At 61.3% G+C, this 27,046-nt stretch overlaps 10 protein-coding genes across 13 annotated transcripts; 7 read left to right on the top strand and 3 right to left on the bottom strand.

Moving 5' to 3' along the window:
• Positions 1-714: 714 nt before the first annotated feature.
• On the bottom strand, positions 715-2,147 carry vip1 (the record flags this gene model as incomplete). The annotated part of the gene is made up of 8 exons (XM_062772421.1): positions 1,995-2,147; positions 1,851-1,937; positions 1,785-1,803; positions 1,601-1,729; positions 1,412-1,490; positions 1,148-1,367; positions 953-1,022; positions 715-906 (listed from the first exon to the last, which is right to left on the bottom strand). Exons 1-8 carry the CDS (start codon positions 2,069-2,071, stop codon positions 715-717), a joined length of 873 nt encoding a protein of 290 aa, XP_062628405.1. The 5' UTR covers positions 2,072-2,147.
• A 1,362-nt stretch (positions 2,148-3,509) lies between these two features.
• LOC62_04G005863 (uncharacterized protein) lies at positions 3,510-5,767 on the top strand (the record flags this gene model as incomplete). The annotated part of the gene is made up of 6 exons (XM_062772420.1): positions 3,510-3,668; positions 3,718-4,180; positions 4,228-4,639; positions 4,674-4,989; positions 5,025-5,291; positions 5,328-5,767. Exons 1-6 carry the CDS (start codon positions 3,524-3,526, stop codon positions 5,765-5,767), a joined length of 2,043 nt encoding a protein of 680 aa, XP_062628404.1. The 5' UTR covers positions 3,510-3,523.
• A 529-nt stretch (positions 5,768-6,296) lies between these two features.
• nagk lies at positions 6,297-10,544 on the top strand (the record flags this gene model as incomplete). Of its 3 annotated transcripts, XM_062772417.1 has the most annotated exons (8): positions 7,953-8,112; positions 8,165-8,445; positions 8,587-9,308; positions 9,348-9,687; positions 9,734-9,811; positions 9,865-10,053; positions 10,093-10,494; positions 10,529-10,544. In XM_062772417.1, 8 exons carry the CDS (start codon positions 8,074-8,076, stop codon positions 10,542-10,544), a joined length of 2,067 nt encoding a protein of 688 aa, XP_062628401.1. The 3 variants fall into 3 exon arrangements, with proteins under 3 accessions (XP_062628403.1, XP_062628402.1, XP_062628401.1); XM_062772418.1 differs by lacking the exons at positions 7,953-8,112; positions 8,165-8,445; positions 8,587-9,308; ... (3 more) ...; positions 10,093-10,494; positions 10,529-10,544 and adding exons at positions 6,297-6,363; positions 6,401-6,516; positions 6,552-6,663; positions 6,697-7,074; positions 7,122-7,729; XM_062772419.1 differs by lacking the exons at positions 8,165-8,445; positions 8,587-9,308; positions 9,348-9,687; ... (2 more) ...; positions 10,093-10,494; positions 10,529-10,544 and adding an exon at positions 7,493-7,828 and having other exon boundaries at positions 7,918-8,001.
• pli1 (E3 SUMO-protein ligase pli1) lies at positions 10,541-13,080 on the bottom strand (the record flags this gene model as incomplete). The annotated part of the gene is made up of 12 exons (XM_062772416.1): positions 10,541-11,348; positions 11,386-11,441; positions 11,520-11,546; positions 11,591-11,658; positions 11,702-11,807; positions 11,844-12,174; positions 12,217-12,310; positions 12,363-12,446; positions 12,494-12,645; positions 12,730-12,798; positions 12,838-12,968; positions 13,048-13,080. The coding sequence occupies 12 exons, from the start codon at positions 13,078-13,080 to the stop codon at positions 10,541-10,543; spliced, it is 1,959 nt and encodes a 652-aa protein (XP_062628400.1).
• A 334-nt stretch (positions 13,081-13,414) lies between these two features.
• Positions 13,415-14,301, top strand: nudC (Nuclear movement protein nudC). Its single transcript, XM_062772415.1, has 7 exons — positions 13,415-13,520; positions 13,571-13,692; positions 13,724-13,808; positions 13,850-13,886; positions 13,947-14,085; positions 14,139-14,246; positions 14,282-14,301. The coding sequence occupies exons 1-7, from the start codon at positions 13,430-13,432 to the stop codon at positions 14,294-14,296; spliced, it is 597 nt and encodes a 198-aa protein (XP_062628399.1). The 5' UTR covers positions 13,415-13,429; the 3' UTR covers positions 14,297-14,301.
• Positions 14,302-15,890: 1,589 nt separating this feature from the next.
• On the top strand, positions 15,891-18,261 carry aac_1 (ADP,ATP carrier protein; the record flags this gene model as incomplete). Of its 2 annotated transcripts, none has more annotated exons than XM_062772413.1 (8): positions 15,891-16,007; positions 16,391-16,535; positions 16,625-16,877; positions 17,326-17,700; positions 17,757-17,838; positions 17,886-17,923; positions 17,971-18,010; positions 18,098-18,261. In XM_062772413.1, exons 2-8 carry the CDS (start codon positions 16,399-16,401, stop codon positions 18,259-18,261), a joined length of 1,089 nt encoding a protein of 362 aa, XP_062628397.1. In that variant the 5' UTR covers positions 15,891-16,007; positions 16,391-16,398. The 2 variants fall into 2 exon arrangements, with proteins under 2 accessions (XP_062628397.1, XP_062628398.1); XM_062772414.1 differs by having other exon boundaries at positions 18,066-18,177.
• A 321-nt stretch (positions 18,262-18,582) lies between these two features.
• On the top strand, positions 18,583-19,191 carry LOC62_04G005858 (uncharacterized protein; the record flags this gene model as incomplete). Its single annotated transcript, XM_062772412.1, is given in 2 exon segments — positions 18,583-18,683; positions 18,702-19,191. 2 exon segments carry the CDS (start codon positions 18,583-18,585, stop codon positions 19,189-19,191), a joined length of 591 nt encoding a protein of 196 aa, XP_062628396.1.
• Positions 19,192-19,266: 75 nt separating this feature from the next.
• LOC62_04G005857 (uncharacterized protein) lies at positions 19,267-20,808 on the top strand (the record flags this gene model as incomplete). The annotated part of the gene is made up of 4 exons (XM_062772411.1): positions 19,267-19,867; positions 19,940-20,470; positions 20,503-20,598; positions 20,644-20,808. The coding sequence occupies 4 exons, from the start codon at positions 19,267-19,269 to the stop codon at positions 20,721-20,723; spliced, it is 1,308 nt and encodes a 435-aa protein (XP_062628395.1). The 3' UTR covers positions 20,724-20,808.
• A 903-nt stretch (positions 20,809-21,711) lies between these two features.
• On the top strand, positions 21,712-24,188 carry exo5 (putative exonuclease V, mitochondrial; the record flags this gene model as incomplete). The annotated part of the gene is made up of 6 exons (XM_062772410.1): positions 21,712-21,974; positions 22,014-22,143; positions 22,180-22,265; positions 22,302-22,407; positions 22,444-23,843; positions 23,895-24,188. 6 exons carry the CDS (start codon positions 21,712-21,714, stop codon positions 23,944-23,946), a joined length of 2,037 nt encoding a protein of 678 aa, XP_062628394.1. The 3' UTR covers positions 23,947-24,188.
• Positions 24,189-24,302: 114 nt separating this feature from the next.
• Positions 24,303-24,689, bottom strand: LOC62_04G005855 (uncharacterized protein; the record flags this gene model as incomplete). Its single annotated transcript, XM_062772409.1, has 1 exon — positions 24,303-24,689. The coding sequence occupies one exon, from the start codon at positions 24,687-24,689 to the stop codon at positions 24,303-24,305; it is 387 nt and encodes a 128-aa protein (XP_062628393.1).
• Between the last annotated feature and the right edge of the window lie 2,357 nt (positions 24,690-27,046).

Raw genomic sequence — 27,046 nt, 5'->3', positions numbered from 1 at the left:
AACTACCGACGGCGAACCGTGGCTGCGGGAGGGGGCCACCCCCCGTACGGGGCACGAGGCTACCCCCGAGCTCCTACCAAGCCCCGAGCGGCCTCTACCCTCTGCTGGTGGCGGGCAAGCCGCCAGCGTCTCTGGGTCGCCGAAGCAGGCCGCCGGGGCGCATTGCTGGTCGAGCACGGTACGCGGTTACGCGCAGACCCTTTGGGGCCGGTTGTGGGGGTTTGAATGCCAGGACCTTAACCCGCTCGCGAGGGGAGAATACACGATGCGTGGACTAGACACAAACGCGCATCTGCTAGTAGCGAGCATTGTGACCTTGGGCCTGGGGGAGTCAGCGGCTGCGTTGGGGTGGGAGTGAGTGGTAGAGGGTGACGTGCGTGCGTGGGGAGGGCGCAGTGGGTGGCGAGGGAAGGGCGAGGGGAAGGTATACTGACCAGTGGTGGGTTGAGAGAAAGAAAGAGAAAGTTGTTGACACCGACGCAATGTATATCATTCTGGGAGGAGGTCCGTGCGCAGAGCGGGGTTACAAAACGCCGGAAATGGCGTGGTGCGGAATCAAATTTTGTAATGACCACGGTTAGCTTTGCCGGATGCGTCGATTAGTGCGACGCGGTGCGCTGGTTGCAGCAACGCTAATGCATTACATTCCTTAAACCGCACGCGGAAGCCATATATCGCGCCGCGTGCGGTACCAATACCCTACACTATAAAAGGTTACGACTTGGGGGCAGTCGCGGCGGCAGCGGCAGCCTTCTCAGGCTCGGCAGGAGCAGCAGCGGCAGCGGCAGCGGGGGCGGGGGCGGGGGCGGGGGCGGGGGCGGAAGCGCCAGCCTCAGCCGCCTTGGCGTCAGCGGCCGAGGGAGGAGGAGGGGGGCTCGTGGTGCGGCTGGCACCCTTCTTCTGGTTCTGCATGTCGTCAGTGCGGCCTTAGCACCCGGCGCGGGCCACTCACGGCAATGCGCTTGGCCTCCTCGTGGACGTCAAGGACCTGCTTCGAGGTCTCGGTGTAGAACTGGGACACGCTGGGGTGTGTTAGTATGCCAGCTTGGCGAGTAGCCGGTGGTGGCGGTGGCGGCAGGGCCAATTCTGACTGTAGCAGCCAACCTGGCACCGCCGCACAACACCGCACAACGCACGTCAGACTTACCGCTGGCCAACAGGCGTAGCAATCGCCTTGGTGTAGTACTCGTGGAACTTGGTGCTGACACCACGCTGCTGGTCGGCCTCGCGGACCTTGGAGTAGACCTGGGAGGCCTGGGCGTGCACGTTGCCCGAGACGGTCTGGTTCTCGCCGACGAGGCGCTCACCAGCGCGCTTGTCAATGTGGTTGATGAACGAGAGGAAGCGCGTCGAGATGCCCTGCTTGTCTGGTGATGATGTCAGGGACGAACCGTGCCTTCCAACTACTCACTGTCGACCTCGATGGCCTTCTGGATGATGTGGTCGCCGAGGAGGTAGCCGTGGGCGAGGTACTCGGCGGCAATAGCCGCCTGTGGATGCGAGTCAGCACACGAGCTCGACGTGTTCGTTTCACATCAGGCGCGTCGCACGCATCGCCTTATCGAACGCAGACGACACCAATGGACCACCGATGACGTACCTTGGGCTTGTCCTCCTGGTCGAACGTGGGAGTGGCACCCGTGGGCGTCTGTCCGCCGGTGGGGAGGACGTTCTTGGCAGTCTCTCCTTCGGGGGTCGTCGACGTGACCTCGAGGTGGGCGCCGTCGAGCTGGAGGGGGTCAGTTGGGCTGTCGCTATAGCTTATCGGGCCCATCGCAACTCACAGTACCGCCGTTGAGCATCCTGGGCTTGTTAGCTGCTGGCACCAGTGGCGATCATCCAGTACTCACAAGGCAGTCTTCTGAGCCGAGAGCTTCTCGAACGTGATGTCGGCCTCAGTGCCCGACTTCTTGACGGAAGTGAGCTTGCCGCAGAAGCTGGTTGGGTTAACACTGGCGCGCGGGCGAGGGCAACAATCGCCGCCGATCACTCACGAGAAGAAGTCGGCGAGCTTGGTCTCGTCAGTGGTGGCCGAGAGGCCCGAGACGTGGATGGTGTAGCCGGTAGACATTGTGAGGTGGATGTGATGTTTTTGTGTGGATGGGGGAGAGAAGAAGAAAGCTGTGATGGGTTGAAATAGCCTCGTCGTGCTGCTTTTGATTGTACCAGGCAGGTCAAACCGAACCGAGAGGCGATCGACGCGGCGGCGGCGACAGTGAAGGGCAGCAGCTGGCAGGCAGGGCGGCAGCGGCGGAACTTGGAATGCGCACATCCCGGCGACTGTGACGTAACCGCAAAGTCACAATGAGGGGGGATCAAACACAGTCGCGACGCGCATGCGCCCTTCGCGCGACTTTGGCGGACGTGACGACAGCAAGGCAGGCAGGCAGCAGCAGCTCTCCGGACATGTCGGAGGAACGTCGGCGCCGAGCAATGAAGGTCAGACGACGACAGATGATGATACACAGCATGATGACGACGGACCTGCGACGCCAGTGTGTGCGGCGCCCAGCGGGGCTGTAGAGCGTCACCACGGCCTTGGTAGCAGGGGCCGAACAAGGCGCTTCGCCGTTGGCGCATATAACGTCAGTGCTAATTATGCGAGATCTAAGCATCGTGCGACGATTAACGAGTCGTATGCGCGCATCAAGCTTCGCGAGGGCACAGCCCAGTGATGTCAGCAGCGTCGTGGAGACGATAGCGACCAGGCGGCACTGACAGCGCCAGCCAAAGTTCGTTGACCCAGCAGCAAAAATGCCAATGGACTCTCAGCTCCCACCTGCGCCACGGATCCACGGACGATCCAGGACGCCCCTCCAGCCCAACGTGACAAGGCGGCGTCACGCTGTTCACAGGCAGCCAGAGCCAGCCAGGCGGGTCCGCCCTCGTCGCTCGCTGGGCTGCCATGTCTCGAGATACCACCTATGTCCTCGAGACCAGTGGCACCCTTGCCTAAACGAGAAATAACGACGTTGACAGACGCGGGGAGGCGTTGTGAACCTGTTTGTCGAGGACGGGGAGGGAATGTGGCAGCGACAAGATCCGCCGGCAGTTGGGCAAGGGGGGGTCGGCTTCGTCCCGAGTACCGACGAGCCGACAACGCGACAAAGGGGTGCATGCGTCGTCTTGGCATTCTTTGTGTATTTGTACTCTGCATGCATCGGTCAGTCGCGTGCATCGGTCGTTGCCCGCAGACGCGCAGGTATCTCTCGCTGCCCTCCCCCACTTTGCCGGGTCAACCGGTCGCCTTTGCCGGACATTGGCCCAGGGCGCCGCGCGCCGCGCGCCGCTTACCCCGCCGTGCTCCAAGCCAAAGATTAGTCCGGGGCTCAGCTTTGTGGCCGGCCAAACCTGGCTAGGATTCAATTGGCGTTCATCCCAATCGACGCGAGTCTAAATCGAGATACAGATGCGACCAGTGATTCCAACCAAGCGATCTGCAACCAAACGTGTGACTTTACACTCGTCAGAGCAGCTCGTACAGCACCCCTTCAGCAATACAAAACGTTCAACTCACGCGCACATGACGCCCAGGTCCCCACCCCATTCGACGCCGAGGTCGCGCGAGCAACGGTCAGGCTCATCGCCCGACGGCGAGGGAGGTGACGGATCCGGGCGGCCAGACAAGAAGCGGCGGCTGGAATCGAACCGCACATCGCAGGCATGCAGTGGGTACTTTGCTCTTGCTCGTTGCTGTGAAATCTGACATCTGCTCAGCACGCTGCCGCAGCCTCAAGATGCGGTGTATCGGGGCGCTCGACCCGCCGTGCCGACGGTGCCGGCGCACCGGCGCGACATGCGAGTTTGTCGCGCGCCGCAACGCCGCGGTGCCGCTCTCACCGGGCCCGTACCCATCGCACACGTGCACCGAGCTGTGGCGCAACGACGTGACGGAGCGGCTCAAGGCACTCGAGACGACGAACGCAAGGCTCGAGGGGCTGCTGGCGCGAATGGAGAGGGGAGATAGCCGCGCGGCCGGCCCATCTACGTCGAGGACACATATCCCGACCCCGCAGAGCGACCCGCCAGGATCTCTTGGGCTCATCATGCCCCCCGGCCCCGTGCCGCCCGAGTTTCGCGGCGTGTGGGACGCGCTCGACAGGCTCAAGCAGGAGCTGCCCGCGTCGCTGGCGGGCAGCGACGCCTGGGCCCTCCCTGCCGTGTGCCAGCTGTACGACTCGTGAGTGCCGCCGATGCGATGGAAGGAAGCGGTGCTGATGATGGCAGATTCCGGAAACACATGCCCGGGCTGCACTTTCTCAGCGAGAGCCAGGTGTCATTCACGGCGCCGTCACCGCTGCTGTCGGTCGCGATCCTGTACGTTGCAGCGGCGCACTTCCCGTCGGCCGACCTCGCGCACCACCAGCCAGTGTATTTCGAGGCGTTCACCCGCGCGGTTGGGACACTGTCGATTCCCGGCTCGGCAATCGTCGGCGCGCTCAAGGACGAGGGCAACGGCGCTGTGAGCGGCAAGTTTGACGACGTGCTCGGCATCATCTTGTGTGGGCTGCTCGCCATCGGCTGGGTGGATACAGTCGGGCTGTGGGTTAATGCTGCCTACCGCTTGTTGCTAGACGGCATGGCTGAGGAGCGTGGGCGACGGCAGGCAGAGTGGCGCGGGCTGTGGGAGGGTTTACGGGTGAGTTGGGCTGCATTGGCATTGCTAACTCCAGACCATCGAGCTCGAGCATTCGTCTCTGCATCTCAAGTGCCCGTCGCTTCCGTTCGCCCCACCCGACCCGCCGTTCGTGCCCCAGTCGGCGCCGGCGATCCCCACCAGCGCAGCGAGCAGCATCGGCGAGCTTCTGGCCATCATGCAGCACCGCATGCCGCACTTTGTTGGCCGCGGCATCCCGACCGTGTGGGAGACGGTGTCGTCGCCCATCCCGACGGCCGCGCCGTCAATCACAGCTGACCCGGACGATATGGCGGCCATCCGCGCGTGGGCAGTAGAGATTGACACCTGGTATTCCAGAGTGGCAGTCACAAGTGGGTCAAATGCCCGACCAGAGCTGACGCCCCAGCCACAAACTCGAGCATGTATGTCCGCAGCATCACGCTGCTCAACTACCACCTGCACAAGCTGCTCGTCCTCTCCATCTTCTTTCCGTTGCGGGGGCTAAACGCGACGGCCGCCTCGGACCGGGAGGAGCTGCTCGACTCGGCGAGGGTCGTGCTCAAGATTGAGGCCACAGGCTTCGAGGTGTGGAGCAGCTGGGACTTGACGATTATCACGCAGGCGTCGTTGATCCTGCTGCAGGCGTGGTCGTCGGGCTCGGCGACCGATGATGGTGGGTGTTGAACAGGGACGCGAGCTCACCCCCCAGACCTCAATCTCATCCAGAACCACCTGCAATGCCTGTCGTGCACGCAGCAGTCTGCCCCGAGCCTGCGGCACACGCTGGCAGCGCGGCTCGAGTCAGCGCTGCAGGAGGTCCGCACGCCGACGCAGCGCAACCTCGCGACGCTGCCGACCGTGTCGCCGTCGCAGAGCTTTAGCGGGCCGTCGGGGCCACCAGCAGCGGGCGGCGAGCCCACTGTCCTCGACACGGCCAACACCCTCTCGCTGCTCTCGCAGACAGCGCTGTCATCCGGCTCGTTCTCCCCCCGCGGCGGCTTCCTGTTCATGGACCAGGCGCCGACGCTCGGCATCTTGCAGGACCTGCCCATATTCGACGACATGGCTGACCCGGCAACGCTCGCCGAGTGGCCTCCGTACCTTCTGAACATATTCGGTGACGGCGCAGACGACGGCCAGGCGGCGTAGGAGCAAGTATGTAGGTGGCGAGGGCCAGGACAGGACGCAATGTAGCTATTTGGGAATGCACACTCCGTGTTTGTATGTATCGCGCCTCGGCCAGGATGTAATATGGGAAATCGCCTGTGGCCAATTAGTCGCGCTCCTGTCGTGGAAATTGCTGCGCGTGGTTTGAAAACGGAATGCCAGTCGCGACCGCGCGACTGCGGAGACCCCATGCGGCGGCAGCGGCAGCGGCACGACTGGGTGGGTGGCTTGGCGACGACGACGCGGTCCAGGCGGGCAACCGAGGTTGTAGCCGGGTCTCTGGTCCGGCCAAACCGCCGGAATTCCTATCGGCGAGCGAGCGAGCCAGAGTGGGGGGTCGGTGGACGGGCGGCGAGACGACGAGCAGCATGCATGGCGAGGAGGTGAGGGGTCATGCGAGTGGTACTGCGCCGTCGTTGGTTTTCTATCACCGTCGTCGCTGCTCAGGATTGCTCATAACTGGTTACAGGGGGACAGTCTTCCTCCCCCCCCTCCTTGACCTCCTCGACTCCCCCCACCCGCCCACCTCCACCACCATGCCGGCAATGCGCCTGGAAAGACTGTACCTCTGCGTCGACGTGAGTGTGCGGGCTTTGTCCGGCGCTGACACCACAGGCAGGGGGCACCAAGGTCGCCGTCGCGATCGCCGACCACGAGGGGAGCATCGTGGCTGAGGGGTTCGCGGGGCCGGCGAACATGGCCGAGCTGGGCGTCGGCGTTGCCGTCGGCGAGTGAGTAGAGTCACAACACCGGCGCTGACCAACAGGATCTTGAAGGCCGTCGCGCAGGCCGTCGCCGCGCTGCCCTCTTCGTCGAGCGAGCCGGCGTCGTCAGAGCCGTACCGCTGCCCTATCGCATTCGAGGAGGCGTGGGTCGGGGTAAGTTGCCTCCTCCGCCGCAGCTGACCCCAGGTATCCGGATGCGACACGCCGACCGACGTCGCGCGCCTCAGCGCGGCCCTCGCGCCCGTCTTCCCCCGCCCAGTGGAGGTGATGAACGACGCGCTGATACTGTCGCTCGTGATGCGCGAGCGGCGCGCAGAGTGGTGTGCCGCGGTCGTCAGCGGCACCGGGAGCGTCGCGCTCGGCGTCGACGCCCAGGGACAGTGGGGCAAGCGTGGCGGCTTCGGCTTCCTCTTCGGCGACCCGGGCTCGGGATACCATCTTGGCCTTGTCGCCATCCGGCGCGCGTGCGAGGCGTACGACGAGGGGCGTGAGGTCGACGGCGTCGCGCAGCTTATTAGGGAACGGTTCGGCGCCGAGTCGACCGACGACGTGCCGGCTAGATGTGTGCGTGGGCTTGAGGTGTTGAGCAGCAAGCTGACTGACACACGCAGCACGACGTCCCGACCGACCTCGACCCCGTGTCCGCGAGCAACGCGCGCAAGCTGCGCATTGCGGGGCTGGCACCGGAGGTGTTGTCGCGCGCAGGCAGCGACGAGCTCGCGGCTGCCGCGCTGGCCGAGTGCGCTGCCGGCCTCGCGGTGGACATTGCGTCCCTCGCGCGCCAGGCCAAGCGTGACGGCCGCGTGCGCGGCGGGCTGGCCATCACTGGTGGTCTTGGGGTGCAGCCGGCGTACGGCGCCGCGCTGGAAGCTGCGCTCGATCGTATGGGGGTGCAGTTTGACTGGGTCGAGACGGTCACTAGCCCTGCGCGCCGGGGCGCAGCGGCACTCGCTGCGCTCCACCTCTAGACTGGGATTGTTGCATGATCCGGGCTCACGCCGGCGCACGCTGGCGCACGCTCGGCTCGAGTCAGAAATCAACTCCATCGACTCCATCACAATCAGCGCTTATCTCTCGCCCGCCCAACCCATTGGCCCATGGCTCGGCGGGCGGTGCGAGCAGTGCCTTTGGGCTTGTCCCGCCCCGCCGCTCTACTACATACTTGCTTTGTTTCGTCTTATCATTGCCACACTGCCTCGTCTGCATGCATACCTCGGTCGTCTGCTCGCCTTTGTTGACATTGTACGACTGCCCGAAGATTGCCGGCTGTCGCCGACTCGCCCTCACGGTGCCAAACTCGCAGCCCACCATTCGCCCCGTCAGTCACAGGCACCCACCCACCCACCGCCCCGCTTATCAGCTGTCGGCCGGAGCCCCAGCCACCAGCAGGCGACCCACACCACGCAGTGCCCAGATTGGAAAAACAAGCCGACCTGTTGGACATCGCACTCCATGGCCAACATCGTCGACGGAAAGCGGGTATCGCTCTAGCTGCTCAAAGTAGCGGCCTCGTCGACGATTACTACGACTCTTCTTCTCCCCCCATCCACAGACCGCTACACCATGCTCCGCTCTGCACCACGCCGCGCTGCCCGGGTCGTCGTGAGTGGCGCGCGCGCGCGTCGTCGCTCGCCCTCGCTAACCACTCCCACAGCTCACTCCGCGCATCGCGCTCGCCGCGCGCGCCGTCCCCCGCCCAGCGGCGCTGTCGCTGCCATCAGCGACGCCAGCAGCCTTTACCCTCACCCGCGCCAACTCGACCGCCGTCGCCCCCGCCACCCCGAACATGGGTCAGATCCCCCTGTCCGAGCTCCCGCCGTCGCAGCGCCCCGGGGCCGAGGACAAGCCGCGCGCAGAGCACGCCGTCATCTCGACATTCGACCTGTTCTCCATTGGCATTGGCCCAAGCTCGAGTCACACGGTTGGTCCGATGCGGTGAGTGCTGCGTGGGGTATGTGGGAAGTCGTCGACGGGCTGTACGCGCTTTCAATCCTTCCTTGCAGTCGGCGAGGAGGTAACGCCCGACTCCCGTCCGAGCACCGTTTTGCCTCAGCCCCAACCCCGCTGACATCCCAGCGCCGCGAAGATCTTCACCTTCTCCCTCCCCAAGGCGATGCACAAGCACGTCCACAGCCTCAAGGTCTCCCTCCACGGCTCGCTCGCCGCCACAGGCATGGGCCACATGACGCCCCATGCCGTCCTCCTCGGCCTGATGGGCGAGGACCCAGAGTCGGTCGAGGTCGGACGGCTGGGGCGCGTGCTCGACGAGGTCCGCGCCGTGGGCGAGGTCGACCTCGGGCTCGACCACGGCGCACACAAGCGCGTCAAGTTTGACCTGGACCGCGACATGACATGGCACCTCAACCCGCTGCCCGCGCACCCCAACGGCGTCGTCTTCACCGTGTTCGACAAGAACGGCGACATGCTCGCGACCAACGAGTACTTTTCTGTCGGTGGTGGCTTTGTCGTCAACAAGGAGACCCAGACGGCCAACCAGAACCTGTACTACCGCGAGACGCACGCCGACGATGCCACACCCGCGCGCCGAGACCAGGGCCAGGGCTTTGCGGCGACAACGGCGGACGGCCTGCTGCCCGCCATCACGGACGGCAAGGGCGACGGTAACGCCGCCGAGATCGAGGGCAAGGCCGAGCCCAAGCGCCTGCCGTTCATCTTCGCGACGGCCGAGGAGCTGCTCGCCATCTGTGAGCGCGAAAACCTCACCATTGCTCAGGTCGTGTGGGAGAACGAGCGCGCATTCCGCTCCGAGGCCGAGATCGAGGCTGGTCTCATGGCCCGTGAGTTCGGCAGCGGTGAACAAGGCTAACCAACTCCAGTGTGGGAGACAATGGACGGGTGTATCCGAAACGGCGTGACCTCGAGCGACAAGCATCTTCCCGGCGGTCTTAATGTGCGCCGCCGCGCACCAGGCCTCTACAAGCGCCTCCAGCAGGGCTTCTACCTCAGCGTCGGCGTGCCCCGTAACCCCTCCCTCGGGCCGGGCACCGCCGTCGAGCCGGCGCCAAAGAACGGCAAGCGTACCGGACGACAGGGACACTACCTCGAGCTCGTGCCGAAGCACACCCGGCCCGTGTTCCCCGGTATCGAGTACCTCTCGTGCATGGCTATTGCGGTCAACGAGGTGAACGCGAGCGGCGGTCGTGTGGTGACTGCTCCGTGAGTGCCTACCTGCCCCCAAGAGAGCACTGGCTAACGGCTCCAGCACCAACGGCGCGGCTGGTGTCATCCCCGCCACGCTCAAGTATGTCACCGAGTTCATCTCGCAGAACGCGCACCGCGAGTGAGTACCCCTGCCCAGCGAGGACGCCACAACCTCCTAACCACGCACGACAGCATCATGACCTTCCTCCTGACTGCCTCGGCCGTCGGCATGCTCTTCAAGCGAGGAGCGACAATCTCAGCCGCCGAGGGCGGCTGCATGGCTGAAGTCGGCGTCGCGTGCAGCATGGCCGCGGCGGGGCTGACTGCCATCCTGGGTGCCGAGCCGCCCGTGATCCTCCAGGCTGCGGAGATTGGCATCGAGTGAGTCGCGCGGAAAGAGACACGCGCTAACGACGGCAGGCACAACCTCGGCCTCACCTGCGACCCGCTCGGCGGCCTCGTCCAGGTGCCATGCATCGAGCGTAACTCGCTCGGCGCCGTCAAGGCCGTCACGGCCGCCCAGCTCGCCATGGCAGGCAGCGGCGAGCACACCGTCTCCCTCGATGACGCGATCGAGGCTTGCCGCACCACAGCAATGGACATGCACTCGCACTACAAGGAGACGAGTCTCGGCGGCCTGGCAGCAAGCGTCAAGATTCCTTTGTGTAAGTCGCCACTCCACTGCCGCCGAGCTTCTCTGCTGACCGTCCCCAGCATCACCCGCATGTTAATGCATGATCTACAGTGGGAGGAATGGGTACAGGGGTTCACAAACATGTACAATTATCACATGGACTATCTGAGCAGCATGCTGCGAGTAGTGTGCGTGGGGCGGAGAGTGTGTGTTGCGTTTAAGCATATTCCGCGCCTAGTAGAGGCCATTAGGTTGGTCGAGAGGTGTCTCGGGGTACTCGTCCATCCAGTCGCTGGCGCGAGCGCGAGAAATGCCGACCAGGTTGGTAGTATTGACGGGAGCGGGCATCTGTGGGACATAGGCCCGCGGAGCTGCTGGAGCTCCCGTGCGGTTCCAACCGCCGTCGCTAGTCCGAATCGATTCAGCCGGGCGAGGTTCCGAGGCGGCGACGTCGCGACTCGAAGATCCGCCGTCCGGCTGGCGAAAATACGGCTGCTGCACCGCCGTCTCCGAGTCGTTGTCCTCCTCGTCCGAGGATAACGTCAAGTCGATGACCGAAGGCCGTGGCCGTGATGCCCCGGGAGCGGTAGACGCAGGCCGGGAGGTAGTGGCGTGTGATGCAGACGATTGGCGCGATGTGGAGACGGGGGGAAGTGATGGTTGAGGGGTGTAGGTTGAGCCGTTGAGCTGGCCATTGGGCTGGCTCCGTCCATTCGTCAGAGGTAAGTCGTCATCGTCGTCGTCGTCGTCCGAGTCGGATAAGATCTCGATGGCTCGGCGCTTGCCCTTGTCTGGAGGTGAAGGGATCTCTGAGTGGGAACGCTTAATGGGGATGGAGATACCAAAGTTTGGGGTAGCAGGGGTGGCTCCACCGTTAGAATCGCCGTTGCTGTTGCCGTTGCCGTTGGTGGTCGCTGCGCCGTTCTTGGCAAGCCAGCCTGGCGTTCCGTACGTGTTGTCTTGAGTGTGCCAGTCACCCGTCGACTCGAGGACGACCTCGTCGTACGAGTCCGGGACTGCCTGAAGTATACTTAAGAAGTATCTGGGGTGTCAGAGTTGCAAGACAAGTAACAACGAACCCATCACAGATGACGTCCTCAAACTTGAGCTCCTTGCTGCAGTGTGGGCAAAGCCACTGAGGATGACTACGGTTGGCCTCAAGCCACCACTTGGCGTCGAAGCATTGCAGGTGTCGGCACTGTGACGATCGTACAGGCTTGGTTATGCGCATACCAGATAGCTGCGATAGGTCAGCACCAAATGGTATAGGGGCGGGGGACCTACAGGATCCTTGAGTGATAGGGAGGATGTCCCAACTTCAATGTCATCGTCCTCGGCGGCTCGTTTTCTCACTGGCAGAGTCAGCTGAGATGATTCAGGGGTTGGCAGACTCACGCTTGTCGAGCTCCATGGCGGCGTCCGTGGGCACCAGCTGCTCGAGCTTTGCCAAGAGGTCGTCAATGGTCGTAATCTCGGCAAAGACAATCTGGAACCAGAATTTCTACCGTCAGTCAACGCCCCGACTAGCTTTCTGTACCTTTGAGAGCTCCTTCTTCTTGCCAACCGTCGGCCCCGTGTGTCCAAAGGTCAAGCTGGCCATTCTTCCCGCTATCCTGATGAGACCTTTGGACCCCTTGTCCAGATCAAGTGGTGGCGCACTTCCAGCCTTGCCTCTAAGGCCCCTCTCCTTGAACGGCACCATGTGATCGTCGAGCATCACATCTGGGACCAAGGGATACTCGATGGGGACGTTGCGGTTCGATACTGGAGCCATACCAGGGGCAAGAGGCATGTTGGATGGGCGATAGTAGTCGGACGACGCGCAGAACATGCGCACCGAGTAGAGAGGCCTTGCTCTTGGGTTGGATCTAATGGTCAGCACCACCCAACACTGCGCTATTGTGGCTCACTTTGCCAAGTTGAGCTTCTCGATGACGTCGGTTGGGAGTGAGAAGTGAATGCGTCTCTCTCGCCGTGTTGATGAGCTCTCGGAACTCGCGATGTCTGGATTGATGAGCTCAGTACCTCGAGGCAGTGGCAGAGTCAGACGACCTACCAGGCAAGGATTCCATATATGTCAGTGCCTTGATGGGCTTCCACATGGGGCTCGTCTTCCACTCTACCAGAGTTGGAGGGGGACCTGGCACAATTAGCAGCCGCGCTGACCCATGAAAACTGTCTACTCACGAGAGGAAGTTTGGGCACGGTTGTACAACCCGGAGGCAGACGTGCTCGCCTGCTGCCAGCCCGGAGCAGAGCCTCCAGGTGGCTTCACACCCGAAGAGTAGTTGATGGGGGCCGTTGACCCATACCGCTGGTGTGCAGGCGTCGCGTGACTGCTAGAGGCTGCGGTAACTACGCCTCCAAAAGTCGGGGTCGGCATGACTGGACTGGGCCGAGCGCTGCCAGCAATGGCCTCGCACTCTCTTCTGATTGACACGTAAACACGCTCATTGTTCTGCTTCCTGATGGTTTGGAACGCAAGAGTGATCCTACGGGGTTAGCACTGTCACAAGCATGCACCGACTCACTTGCTGACCAGGTCCTGCTTGCGCTCCTGGCTCTTTATGTGGAGGTCGATGCCCGCGTACAAACGAATCTTCTCTGCGAACTGTCGCAGCCTTGCGATCGTTTGCTTGGGAACGAACACGTTGACAAAGTTCTGAGCAGTTATTAGCACTGGTAATCGCTGTACCGAGACAAGTCTAGCCGACAGCAAGGTCCGGGGGGGCACGACTCACGTCAAAGTCGCTCCATGTTGAGCTCGACGCCATGATGGCAGAGCGCCCAACGGCTTGTTGTTGTCGCTGCCTGTGTCTGGAATAGTGGACCGAGGTTGAAGCTGAGTGTGCAGCTCCCCGATGGTAACCCGACTACGAGGCGTGTTGAAGAATGAAGAGGAAGGAAGATCGAGCGCCTGCCATAAAGTTGATCGGACAAGCAACAGTCAGAGCAGTATGGGGTGGTCGACGCGCCGCCGCCGCCGCCGCCAGATTCACAACCCATCATGACACAGACACATCCCAGTAAAAATACTCCCGCTGCCCAAAACTGACTGCGAGCTCGGTGGAGGTCATCCACGCTTCGACTCTTGACCTCACTCACCCCGTACCAGCCAGCAACATGTCAGCCAAGGACTATGACAGCTTGACCGAGGAGGAGAGGAATGTTCAGGACGCAAAGGACCGCGAGCGCGAGAGGCAGGAGCAGGCCGGTAAGTGTTGCGGGGGGATTTCCGCGGAAATGCTGATGCTGATGACCCAGCGCTTCCTTACTCGTGGTCGCAGGACCTCCAGACCGTGACGGTCAACGTTCCCCTGCCCAAGGGGATCAAGAGCAAGGACCTCATCGTTGTCATGGACAGGAGAAAGCTCAAGGTAGGGGGCGTGGGTGCTGGGGGGAGACTAATGTGCCCAGGTCCAGGTCAAGGGGGCGCCCGAGCCGATCATGGAGGGCGAGCTGTTCGAGGACATTGCAAAGGACGACTCGTCGTGGACCATTGGTTGGTGCACTAGCGGTGGAATACTCTAACACGGTGCTCAGACTCTGGTGTGCTCACGTTTGAGCTGGAAAAGTTCTCGTGAGTAGCGGCGCGCCGGGGGGGGGGGGGGGGGGTTCTGGCGACACTAACGCGCCGCAGCGCCCACATCAACTCGCACCGGTGGTGGCCTCACGTCCTCACCAAGGACCCCAAGATTGACACGACCAAGATCCAGCCTGAGAACACCAAGCTCTCGGACCTCGATGGTGAAACCCGCGCCATGGTCGAGAAGATGATGGTGGGTGGTCGGCGCTTTGGGCGCGGGCGCGTGGGCGTGGCTGACCCCGCAAGCACGACAATAAGCAGAAGCAGCTCGGCGAGCCCACGTCCGACGAGCTCAAGAAGCTCGAGATGATTGAAAAGTTCAAGCGGCAGCACCCAGAAATGGACTTTAGCAACGTGAGGGTGTCGTGGGTGACCGCGCTGACGACCAGGCTAAGATTGAGTAGGCGACTGTGCCGGCTGTGACGCTGGCTGTGTGCGAGGCGGTCCTTGATAGACCCATCGCACATGTATCCTTGTTCACCACCACAAGAGCGCGTGGCTCCATCTGATCGCGACGATGAGAGCGTCGCAGGTGCTTCCCTCGGCTGTTGCTTCGAGACATGGGCCTAGATCTGGGCGATCACGTAACGTTCGCATGGTGTTGGGGCTCCTGGCCCCGTGGTTGTCGCTGGAGGAGGGCCCCGAGAACGCGTCAGAGTCGGGAGTCTTTCTGCAAAGAGAGTCGCAGAGCAGAGCGTGCAAGCGGGCTGGACTGTGACGACGAGTGGAATGCGCAGAATCGCTGCAAATCATGCTGGCCGACGGCGCGGCACGGCACACATCGGCCATCCTTGCCTGCTGCCCCACTTTGCGCATCGGATGTGCGGCCCTTGTGGCGCAGCTAGGCGAGAGGGCGGAGTGGGTGGGGCAGGTGGGTGGGGGGCGGAACGGAATGTGTCCTGCCAAGAGGTTGGAGCTGCTGTTGCAAGCACGCCGCCCGTCGCCATGTGCATGGGCGTGAGTGAGCGAGTGAGCATGTGTAGCGGCGTGGTGGGGCCGGAGGACGTCGTCGTGACTGCCAGGCAAGGTGACGTCGCCGTCAGTGTGTGCAGGGTTGGGGGCAGACGCCGCGTGCGAGATCCTTTATCTGCCTGCAGACAGTCGTGCCGTGTGCAGCCGGTTGCATCTCTGCCCGGTTATGATCGCTGCTGCTGCTGCATGGCATGCTCGGCGGCCAAGTCAGTCACCATTGGATCGGATCGATTTCGTTTGTTCCTCGCTCAAACAGCAGCAATCAGCCATGCCATGCACCCAAGCCCCTCGGCGAAACGGAAGGCGCAAAATCGTCAGACCCGTCGCCAGGTTTCGTCGGAGAGGCGCCCGGTCGGTCAAGGCTATCACAGAGATACGCATGTCCGAGGGGCTACGTGGGGCGCATGACAGTGCAACGCTGCATTAGACATACATAGCAGCAGTAGCAGCCGCGGCATGAACACTAGTATGCATGATCACAAATGTGGTTTGGATTCATTGGTCAAGCGTTGTGCGGCATATGCCGGCGGCAGTGGACACGGCGGCGAGGGGCGCGGTGTCGTTGGTGGTCCGCCCAGTGAGCGAGGGGCAGATCGTCGGCGCGTCGGTCGAAGTTTGCCGTTGTCGACGACTGGCCAACCGGTGGTTGTCACTCTGCCCTCGTCACTGGCTCGCCTCGCCTCGCCTCGCCTGCCATTGCACGCGTCTTTTGCGCGCACCCAGGCTCAGCTCACCTGCGCTGGATAGCGTTAACTCCGTGAAACACCGTTTAGTGGCCCGGTTTGTCCCGACTATGAAGGAGTGATTTTCCTGGGTGAAGGGACTCTCGCCTGGCTAGGCTGGCGGGCGGGCCGGTTGGCTGGGTTGGCTGGCTGGTTGCGCGCGCTGGGCTTGGACGGAGCGGTACTACAAACCTCGCTGGACCCTGACACCGCGCAGCTTTGCACGCTCCGGAAAGACATTCTCCCCTTCAGCCGCCGTCCCCCCGTTGACCCCCCCCTTAGCCCTCCGTCCCCCCTTCCCCCCCCTTGCCTTCGCGCTGTCCGCGCCCCACCCTTTTCATAAGACCACCTCGTTTTTCTCCCTTCTTTCTCTTCTCCAACCCACCACTCTTTCTCTTCTTTCCACCCCGTTGAAAAGAAGGTGAGCAACTGACCTCGCCTCGTCATCATGCCTGGGCATCTCAGCCCCGGCGCAATCATGTTGCCCGGGCGCAAAGCCCATTTCCGTCGATGGATCGGCAGCGTTTTTGCTTGCCGGGTCTCTGAAAATCCCACCACTGCTCGTTATCTCGGAATGGACAGGGCCACGTTGCAACCAAAGCAACTGCGGTTCTCAGCCTAGCAAAGTCAAAGCTGTCACTCGACGACCACAGTCTGTGCTCTTGCTGGCTTATGAGGGCGTTGAGCTAGCGATCAACTGCATTGCAGTCGTCACCGCTTGACGATCCCCTATCCTATCCGTTCCGAGCACGTCATTGGCCCTTTACTTTTTTTCACCCAGGCAACGTTCTAACACATCCACAGCAGTCAAAATGTCCCAGCCTAAGCAGAAGGACTTCAAGGCTTTCGCCACCGACTTCCTCATGGGTGGTGTCTCGGCCGCTGTCGCCAAGACCGCCGCTGCCCCCATTGAGCGTGTCAAGCTCCTTGTCCAGAACCAGGACGAGATGTGAGTGTGGCATGATCGGCGCATGTGGCATGATCGGCCCCATGTTGCACCGTTCAACCTCTGTTTGCATGTCACTGACATGCGTCTAGGATCAAGCAGGGCCGTCTCTCTAAGCCTTACAAGGGCATCGTCGACTGCTTCCAGCGCACCTACGCTGAGGAGGGTCTCGTTTCGCTCTGGCGCGGCAACACTGCCAACGTCATCCGTTACTTCCCCACCCAGGCGCTCAACTTCGCCTTCAAGGACTACTTCAAGTCCCTCTTCGGCTTCCGCAAGCAGGACGGCTACTGGAAGTGGTTCGCTGGTAACATCGCCTCGGGTGGTGCTGCCGGTGCCTCGTCGGTGAGTCTTCGGGTTTTCTCTTCTTCCTCGCATCTTGGGGCCATCTTTCGGTTGTTGTCGTTGAGTTTCGGGCGGAAACGACAACATGGTGTCGAGTAACGACAATTACAAAACCGATGATCGTCCAGCATGCGTCTCCAGCGGTTACTGTTACAACACGGTCACCTTTGACCGTTGCTGTCTAGCATACCCCTGGAGCGCTTGCTGTTGACAAGCGGATGGGTTTCCATGGCTGCTGTCCAGGATCCTCTGTGGAGCGACTCCTGTCAACAAATGCTACGATTGTCCCCGCTCAGCCATCGTGTACTCGGCCTCATGCACCCTTCCCCACCTACCCACCCCTTACCAATACCTCTACACACCATCACTGCCCCTACAGACCAGCACTACCCCTACACACTAGCACTGCCCCTACACACCAGCATTGAGGCACAACTAACAACCCCAGCTCCTCTTCGTCTACTCGCTCGACTACGCCCGTACCCGTCTTGCCAACGACAACAAGTCGGCCGGCAAGGGTGGCCAGCGCCAGTTCAACGGTCTGATCGACGTCTACCGCAAGACCCTTGCCACTGACGGTATCGCCGGTCTCTACCGTGGCTTCGTCCCGTCGGTTGTTGGTATCATTGTCTACCGTGGTCTCTACTTCGGTCTCTACGACTCGATCAAGCCCGTTGTCCTCGTTGGCCCTCTTGAGGGTAACTTCCTTGCTTCGTTCCTCCTCGGCTGGACCGTCACCACCTCGGCCGGTCTTGCTTCGTACCCCCTCGACACCATCCGTCGTCGTATGATGATGACCTCGGGTGCCAAGGTCCACTACAAGGTACGTCACCCATGTCAAACCTTCTGTAAAGAGACAAGTAACTGACACCCGGCCAGTCGATGTTCGACGCCGGTGCCCAGATCATCAAGGCTGAGGGCGTCAAGTCTCTGTTCAAGGGCGCTGGCGCTAACATCCTCCGTAAGTTAACATCCTTGCGCGCCTGGCTATGGGCTAACAATGCGCAGGTGGTGTCGCCGGTGCTGGTGTGCTCTCCATGTACGACGTCAGTATACGATTTATGTCCTTGGAAGAGTTGCTAACGTCAAACAGAAGCTCCAGGAGCTCGTCTTCGGCAAGGTCTACTCGGGAGGTGAATAGACTCAGAGCCCGATAACTCGTGCAAGACATGCTGACACCACCCGCAGGCTCCGGATAAACAGCTATCCACCCCACATAGATGCGCACCCTGTGCGTGTCGTTCAAAGTGCCTCGTTCTGGGGCTGTTTGATGATGAGCTTTATGCACGTAGTATTGTGGCGTTTCGGTGGTGCCGTCTGTGCCAGAGAGTGCAGCTTGAGGAGCACGCAACTGTCACATGTGAATCTGGAGTTTCTGGAGTAGAGATTCTCGGATGGCCTGCTGGTTGATATGATGCTCAAACTGCCACATTGGTCGAAATCAGTCACGTGGTGTGACGTCATTGAAGCAACCAACCATTACTTCTGAGGCGGTTGATGGATGTCGTCTTATCGTCGTCTCCCTCTTCTTCCTCCGATCCTCAACCCACTGAGCGATCAGCGACCTATCAGTGGGCGGGAATACGGTCGCTCATCCTGATCAACAGTGACCGTACGATCAACCATCTGCTACATCTCAAAATGGATACCAGTTCGGACTTGTTGGACCTGGCCGAGAGCCAACGGGCACCGCCGGCTGTGCTGCATGCGCCTGGAATTGACGGGGAAGGGCAAGTCGACCGCCCTCGAGCCGCACCGCGCCGATCCCATCCTCACTGGTGACCACATCCTCGACGTCATTTCTGTGTCGGAGTAGCGCCACAGCGTGGCCGCGCATGAGGACACGGACTTCGACGCCATCAAGGCTCGCATCTCGGAAGGCCTGATCCCCGGGTTGCCTGGGCCATCGGAGCCGCGCTTCACGGAGGGCGGCAGCACCACCGGCTTCCACTACCCCGACTTTGGTGCAGCAATGCGTCAGGTCATCAGCGACTCTCTCGCCCGTCACCACATCCGTGGAGAGGCCGCGGCGGCCAAGTTCATTCGGGCACTCACCGGCACAGCCTATGTGTCGGAGACGGTTCAATGCTTCATCGTGAATGCCGGGCATAGCCGACACGCCGATGGCTTGAAGAAGTGGGCGTTCTGCTGGCCAGAGGACCAGGTCTCGAATGTCTTCGACAAGGAGACGGTCCAGGGGTTCGCTGAGCGCCAGGAGGTCTATGCTGCGGCCGTCGTCTTTGCTCGACAACTCACGTCGACCGGTGGCAACACGCTTGCCAAACTCTCGCAACGACTCCGAGGCAAGCGGTAGGGGTTCCATGCGAGGCTCTGCCTGAAAGTGGACGACCACCTCCACGGCATCTCGGTGCGCTACCATCCGCAGCGGATGTCGTGGTGCGTCGCGCTGGAGGTCGCAGTGAGGGGGAAGTCGACCATCCGGTACTACTACTTCCCCAACCCCTACCACCGGTTCGGCATGGCGGCGTCGTTCACGACGGCTGTCGAAACCCCTTGGTTCACACCGGTGGTCAATCTCAGCAACCTCTCCGTTTCGGACGACGACGTTGTCAAGGCCCAGCTCACGGTTGACCAGCTCCGGGGCATGGCTGTGGAGGACATGCAGCGGTTCCGGGTGCACAAGCCGGCCGCACTGGACTATCCTGAGGCTCCAGTGCCCGTGCCCGCCAAGTTCATCGGTCTCTGGCTCGGCGACGGAAATCGCGCCAACACCGGTATCACCAACAATCACCAGAAGGAAATCATCGACTACCTCCACGAGATTTGCGGCATGTTCGACCTGCACTTGAAGTACTACAGCGGTGTGCAGTACGGCTTGACGTCGGGTACCCGCTCGTCAAAGGCGTTGCCGGAAACCAAGGACGCAGAGGAACGTGGAGAGCTGGAACCGCGACTCCGGAGGCGGGAGATGAAGGAGTTGATGGATGAGGGCTATACTCGCGTGCGCCGGGGGGATGACGGGTACAAGGGTGGGAGTAAGGCGGCAAATTTCAATCCCCCGGCGGAAACAGGTCCGTCCAACTCGGACTCACCGCGCCCAGCCAAGAAGCGACGGCTGGGCCCCGCTTCCTCCGCATCCACCTCATCCACCACCCCGTCAATTGACGGCGCTCCGCCTGTTCCACCGCCCAGCACCGATGGCATCTTCGAGGACGTGGACATCGACGACAACGTACTGCAGTCCAAGAAGCGATTCCGTCATGTCCGCCGCATAGTGCGGAAGGTCTCACAGCATGAAGCGGACGACATCGCGGACAACATGCTCCATCCCCCCGCTGCAACATCACGATCATTCGAGCCCGATGCCCACATGCCAACCGGCAAGGGCTGCAATCGCCTGTTGACGGCCATGAAGAACTTGAAGCTCATTTACGACTACAGGAAGTATGGCAAGGGCCCGGCCCGTGACTCCAAGCGCGTCCCACCGGAGTACATGTTCAACTCCCGGGCGGTGCGACAGGATCTGCTGGCCGGGCTCATCGATGCCGACGACTCGGACGAGTTCTCCATCAACATCTTTCAGCTTTGGCAGACCCCCAAATGGCATATGGGTCGACCCCACGTAAGAAGGAGTCAGCCAAGAGTAAGTCTGATACCTGTGCAGCTCAACTCGTCATCATGCTCGAGGACGCCCGTGAGCGTCTCAAGATCGCGGAGACTGCAATGGAGGAGTACGACCCCAAGGCAAAGAGGGCGCGTCGTGAGTGTTTTCCGGGTTCTCGTTCGATTTGCTTACCCTTGCAAGCATACATGCAGGTCCTGCATGACTACATCAAGGCATATGAGGAGGTCAAGTGCCTCGAGCAGATGGTGGCCGGCGCATGAAGGAAGGCGGGGTTCCGTGGATGAGGGGGATGTACCTCCGATGCTCGTCCAAGTTCTCGATTTCGGGCGCAGTGCTCGATTTCCGGGGTAGACAGCTGCTCTAGGCTATCGTTTCGGCAGTGTAGACACTATGGATATCATTCTGCCCATGTGGACCAGGCCGTCAGAGTGTGCCAGACCGGGACGGTGGGGCGTGGTCGACCGCGTGCAGGTTGAGACGACCACCCCGGTACGCGGCCTCACCCCCCTGGGGCGCAGGGCGGTTGGCCTGCTGTTAGAGGCCCGGGTGCCCTTTGCCCGCGGACGCGGGACTATCGAGGAAGATCGTCATGTCTTGACCAACGATTGCTTTTTCCACATCACCAACATTCCTTCCTTCCTACTTTCCCAGAACAAGGACAGTGGGCGTTACTCTCGGTCATGGTAAGTCCAACGAAGGCCCGCCTGGTCACTGTTGACATGGAGCAGCCGCCAGATCGCCCCAAGTTGGGCAGGGGTCGCACCTCGCTCAACCCAATCCACTATCAGAAACCACGCCGCCTTGTGAGCAACACTCTGGTAAACAAACTGACGGCGCACAGATCGAGCAGCAGTTTGACTGCGGTTAGTAGCAGTGATGGGTCAGCATCTGTTCAGTACCAGAGACATCCTCCCACGAGGGCAACGAATAGGGCCACATGGAAAGAATGGAAGGATGCTAGGGAGCACAACAGGGTCGTCGTCTAGTGGGCGAGAGGTCGAGGGCCTGTTTGTTGTTCGGGCGTGCATTCAACGAATCACCTTAAGACACACGATAATTCCGCCACCTTGCCACATTGGCCACGACAGCAGGTGCTTTATTGCTTCCGTCCTCTCCACGTGGCCCAGATGACTGGATCGGTCGTAGCCGGTGGAGGTCGATCTTTGTTTTGACATGTCTGGCAGTTAGAGCTTCTCGACATCTCGACATTCTTAACAGCACCATCGCATGGACAATGCACCTGCCGCCATGGATCCACATCCAGGCGACACGGTGGCAGCCACAAACAGCGATGACGACTACGGCTCCGAGGTAGCGTACGATTCGGACCTCGAGGAGACTCTCCGCACGGTCGAGCAGGGCGGCGAGTCGCGACACGCGTCCTTGTCCGGCGGCGTGCAGGACATTGAGGATGTCGTCGGCCTGTCGCCTATGGACGAGTTTCGGAAGCGCGGGGTCCTCTCCGTATCTGATCTCGTTGGTACTGTGTGGTGTGAGGTGCAATACGACTAGTGGGTATAGTCGATCGTATCACTTGGCTGACCGTACAGCCGCCTCCGTACCCTCCCTTTCCTACCCCCTGCCGCGCGCCCAGAGCGCATCACGACGTCCAAAGGCGCCGAAATCAAAGTCGACAAAGTGAAGGTGGAGGGGAAGGAGCGAATCCTCAAGCGTGGAGAAGTAAGCTAGATACGGTGCTCAGTTGGCTGACCGCAGAAAATCCACAAGAGGCTTGAGCGCGAGATTCACCCGGCCGAGGTCACGATAGCATGCGAGTCGCGCGAAGATGCTTGGGGACTGAGGTGAGGTACGAGGAGTGGACTGGTGCTGACGGCCAGGCTCCTCAACATGGTCGTCTCACTCGAAACGCTCATCTCGCTGGGCAAGTGCCGCGAAATTCCTGTCGTGGGCATAGTGCGCGGCGTGCCGATAATGGGCATCATTGTGAGGCGACATGCGCGTGCGTATCTGACAGCACAGGATGAGATAACCCGCGTGTCAGTCGAGGACACTCCGCCCAAGCGCCGCGCAACTCGCGACGCGTCGCGCCAGGCGTCCCTCGATGCCTTTTTAAACATCTCCGCTCCACGACCACGAACCCACCGACTCATGGTCAGCGACTCCAAGACGCGTGCGAGTGGTACTCTACCGCGCGAATCAGACACACTTTCGGGCAGACTGCAAGTCATGCTCTACAAAGAGCTGTTCGACGCGCTTCTGCGGCCAAAACCTCTCGTCCCCGAAGTCCAGGCGGCAGGGCATGGGTCACCCCTGCCAACCGACAATCCGTCTGGCTTTGACGTCGTGCTCGCTCACCTCGGTGTTGATATGGAAACGGCATTTACCGATGTCTTCCTGCAGCAAATCCGACCGGTCATTATCTCCAACGGGCTGCGTTTTGATATCGGCAACGCTGTCAATCTCGCCGACATGGTAGCCGTATGGGGCCGTTACGTCGAGCTCCTCGGTCTCGGATCCGACGCGAAGCAGGGCGATGGCGCCACCGACGACACCATGGAGCTGGTATACCGCCGTGCCGGTCCAGTCAAGCCCAAAGATGGGGCGAAGCGTAAAAAACGCCGAACCAGGAGAAAGGCGGAGGCGAGCGAAGACGACAGAGATGTTGCAACTGGCGACACTGCACTGAAATTGGAAGCCGCCTTGGCCGAGGAAGAAGATGCCGACCTCCAGCTGGCAATTGCTCTAAGCCTCCAAGTCTCTGGCGCAGGCACATCTTCTGAACCAGCGAACGTCATTCAGTTCGAACTACCCCCAGTGACCCCTCCCTCGTCGACACTATCCCAGACCAATGACACACTACCTCCTAGCACGGTTCAACCGTCGACGCCAGCCGCGTTTCACAACGTGCATACGACGACAGCGTCGCAATTGCAATCGACTCTGACCCACGCGAACCTCTTGACAGCTACCGATATCGCGTCCTCTGGAGACCCTAGTCCCCAAACGCCACCGCGCCAAGGTCTGCGAAGGAGCATGTCCCACGGGCCTGATCAACGTGCTTCAGGGGAAAGCGACGCCGAGCGAGAGGAAGACGAGCTAGCGTGGGCTGTTGAACTTAGTCTCGGTGCCACTCAGTCACCGGAAGCACACACTAGTGCCGAGGTGCCACTGCGTGCATCCCAAGAGGTTTCGCGCGCCCCCTCAAACCCAAAGATCACCACGGAAACCGAGGCGTCCAGCGGATCGACGTCCGGGTCCATCATCGGGCGCACCAGGTTCGGCCACAACCGACGGCTCCTGGCATCCCATCTGGACAGTGTGCTCGACTACTGGAAAGGGACTCGGGCGCCTCGGGGAGTGGCACCCAGCGAAGCGAGTCGCTGCGCCTGGTGCGAGTTTGAAGATGGTTGCGAGTGGAGGTGAGTACCAACATGTCTACGATACTCGAATGTATTTCTGACGCGTCACAGGGCACAAAAGGCGAATGAGGCATGGCAGCGGTACATTGAACGTGCGCTGTGACCATTGTGTTGTCACATCATAGGTGGAATGCTCGCCATTAATAGAACACCAGCTACCGGCGCGCTGTAGGACGAGGTTGGCGTGGCGTTTGCCCCCTGGTCTACTAGCCGGCTTGTACGTTATTTGTTTCTCCGCTGGGCAGGCGCCCTCGTTTTTTAGCACTGTTCCGGGGATGTTGTGACAATTCATTATGTCTCTACAATGCTTGTAAAACCCGTCCACTGGGTCGTAGTATACACTGGGTTGGAGTCTATGAAATACACGCGCCGCTTTTGAGCGGGCAGTCGCGCCTGTTTCACCGAACAGGATGCACACGGAAGACGAAAAAAAGTGAAGAAGAACGACTCGGGGACGGGTCATTGAACGGCAGTCCAGCGACAGATGCCCCCCGAGCAGATTCTTGCAATGCCGAGGACGTCGTCGACGACACCGGGGCTGTCGGCCGAGTGCCATACCGAGTCGGGGGGCATGTTCCAGTCGCCAGAGTAGGCCCAGATGACTGCGGGCCAGAGGAGGGTGTTGATGGCGATGAAGGCGTAGAGGAGGCAGTCGAAGACGTCTGAACGGCGCCATGTGCGGTTGTCCCACTCGTCCGACTCGTCAAGATTGCCGTGCTCGACGTCCCAGAAGACGCGGGCCTCCGAGTCGTATCGTGGTGGCGCAATGACGATCGAGTCCTTCTTCTCGTCAAAGTGGGACATGGGGAGGTCGAGGGGCACCGGTGCTGGTGGCGTGCGGAGCATGGTGGCGGACTTGGGGAGGGGATGAGGGTAGCTGGCAAGGAGTCGCACCTTGGCGGTGGTCACTAAGGACCTAGCGGGGGGAGGTGGGGGGTGGTGGGTGTAGGTGTGGGACAAGCGCGAGGGTTGTTGTCACAGGTAGTGCCGGCAGGAACGCTGAGGCGGTTGGCGGTTGTTGTTGTTGAGGTTACTGGCGGAGTGGGTGCGTGGTGCTCGCAGACGTTTGGTAGTCACAGAGATATGGGGGACGTGTCCGTTGTGAAGTAGATATGAGAGCGGCGAGGGGGGGGGATCGCACAGTCGCTGGGTAATATATGGGGGAAGGCGAAGGTGCGGAATGAAGGGTGTTATCTCCGAGGCCGGCAGTGACGAGAAGGCGAGGACGCGATGTGGGACCTGGTAGTGAGGTTGGGACGGCACGACGGGGCTGCCGACCAGAGAGTCGCCGCAGGTTTAGAGCTTTGGCAAGTGAGTCGAAGCAGAAGAGCACGACGAGATGGGTGTCGGCGGGCAAAAGGTAGTGTGGGTTTCGCGCCAGCAATGCGAAGGTATGCCGACTGTTCCTGGAGCAGATTGGTGGAGGGGAGGCGTGGGTGTCTGCGACTGCAGCCTGTGTTGGGCAGTTGGTAGAGCAGGCCCCAGGCCATGCCGGCATCGGGGGATGACTAGCGCTCGAGACTGGCTCGGCAGCCTAGGGCCTGCCCGGTAGTCTATGCGACTGGTGGAATGGGCTGGCTCGACTGTTGGTGTTGTCCTGGGCTGTTGCCAGTTGCAATGTGCGGGGAAGCAGGTCTCTGCTTCTGCCCCGAAGCAAAGTCACCTCCCAAGTCCCTGGCCGCGACTAATTTAGCAGCACACGCACAACCAAGGCGACGACAAACTCAGGGCTGAGAGCATGAGAGCCGAGGACAAAACAGCAAACAGACCATCCAATTGCCTATGCCGGTTTTGGCTGAAACAGCAGGACTGTCAGGGTTCGAGGCTGGCTGGCCTGCAGACAGTGGCCCCACTCTGCTCCGTGGCCATCCGCAACCCATGCTGCTGCGCTCTCTTCCCATCCGCAGTACCCGTTCTGGACAGGGGAACAGTACAGACGTGAGGAGGCGGTGCTGTTGCGGCTCCATCCGCAGTTGTCATGTGCAGATGCCGACATGCGGGACTGTAATGACTAGCCTGGCCCATGCGAGTCCACTCTGAGTGTCCAATCAACGATCCGACGCTTCCAGTCAGGTAACCGCGAAGTCAGCCGTCGTTTCAACCGCTGAAATGCATACGGTTGCAGCGACAGCCAACGGTGGGCAGGGCTGGGCATGAAACTGCGACGAGGCTGCTCGAGTCGTGGTTGTCGACGACGACTACAAAGCGTACGCCGCTTACCCCTGTTCCTTCTGCATGCATACCCGTCAAGCCACGGACCTCACGGGCCTGTTGACGACGCCGAGGACCAGGGGCCGCCGCGAAGCTTGTGGGTGCTTTGGCCGGCCAACTGCATGCAAAGAAGCACGGTGCCCACCCAGCAGCCTAGCGGTTGCACCGCCCCCCTTCCCGTGTCGTCTCCGGCCCCGAGAACAGCGGCGGCCACTACGGCCACTACGTCCTCTTCTAGATTCGGCGCGGCGTCTATATTTTAAGCCAGCAAACTCAGGCGGGGAGTTCCGTCAGACGTGACAGTGTTCCAAATGTAAACTCTGGCTTCATCCGGAACCTGGTGCCATGACGCGACGAGGCGACAGCGAGGCGACAACCAGTGAGGCAGCGACCAGATCGCGACGGAGCAAACGAGTCGCACGCGTCCGCGCTCGCGTGCACGACATTGGCTCAACGCACGTTGCCGTCTGCTGACCACCACGCCGCCCATGCACGACGTCCTCGTCGCAGCACCCAAGTGGCGCAGTGGCGCTCCAGCGCTCGTCACCCGCGCACCGCTGACAGCGGACTCGCTCCCGCGTATGCTTGCGTGCGTGCGTGTGTGCGTGCGTACATGCGAGGATGAGCTTGTCCGCCCCGCAGAGAGAGAGTGTCGACGCCGACGCTCACGGGATTCCCCCCTCCAGTGTGTCCCTCGCGGCCCGGGCAGGCGGGTGTCCCTCGGCGTGTGTGCCTCAGAGTCGAAATGCAATGGCACCGAAGGACGTTTGGCAGGCACAGGAGAGATGACTTGCGACGCCCGGAAACAAAGTTTGACGACGCTCTTTAGCTGTTGTGGTCTGGCACACTGTGGCGAAGCGAGTTTCAGGTTGCCCGTGGCCTCCTCCGTGCGCTTCACTGATATTAAAGTCCAGCCCCGGTCCATCCGGACTCCCTCTGCAGCGGATTGGCTCTCACATGGCAAAGTGAGTGGATACAAGCGCAGAATCCAG

Source organism: Vanrija pseudolonga, chromosome 4 (genome assembly GCF_020906515.1).
Source record: "Vanrija pseudolonga chromosome 4, complete sequence".
Lineage (NCBI taxonomy): Eukaryota > Fungi > Basidiomycota > Tremellomycetes > Trichosporonales > Trichosporonaceae > Vanrija > Vanrija pseudolonga.
This window is presented reverse-complemented; position numbering and strand designations above follow the sequence as displayed.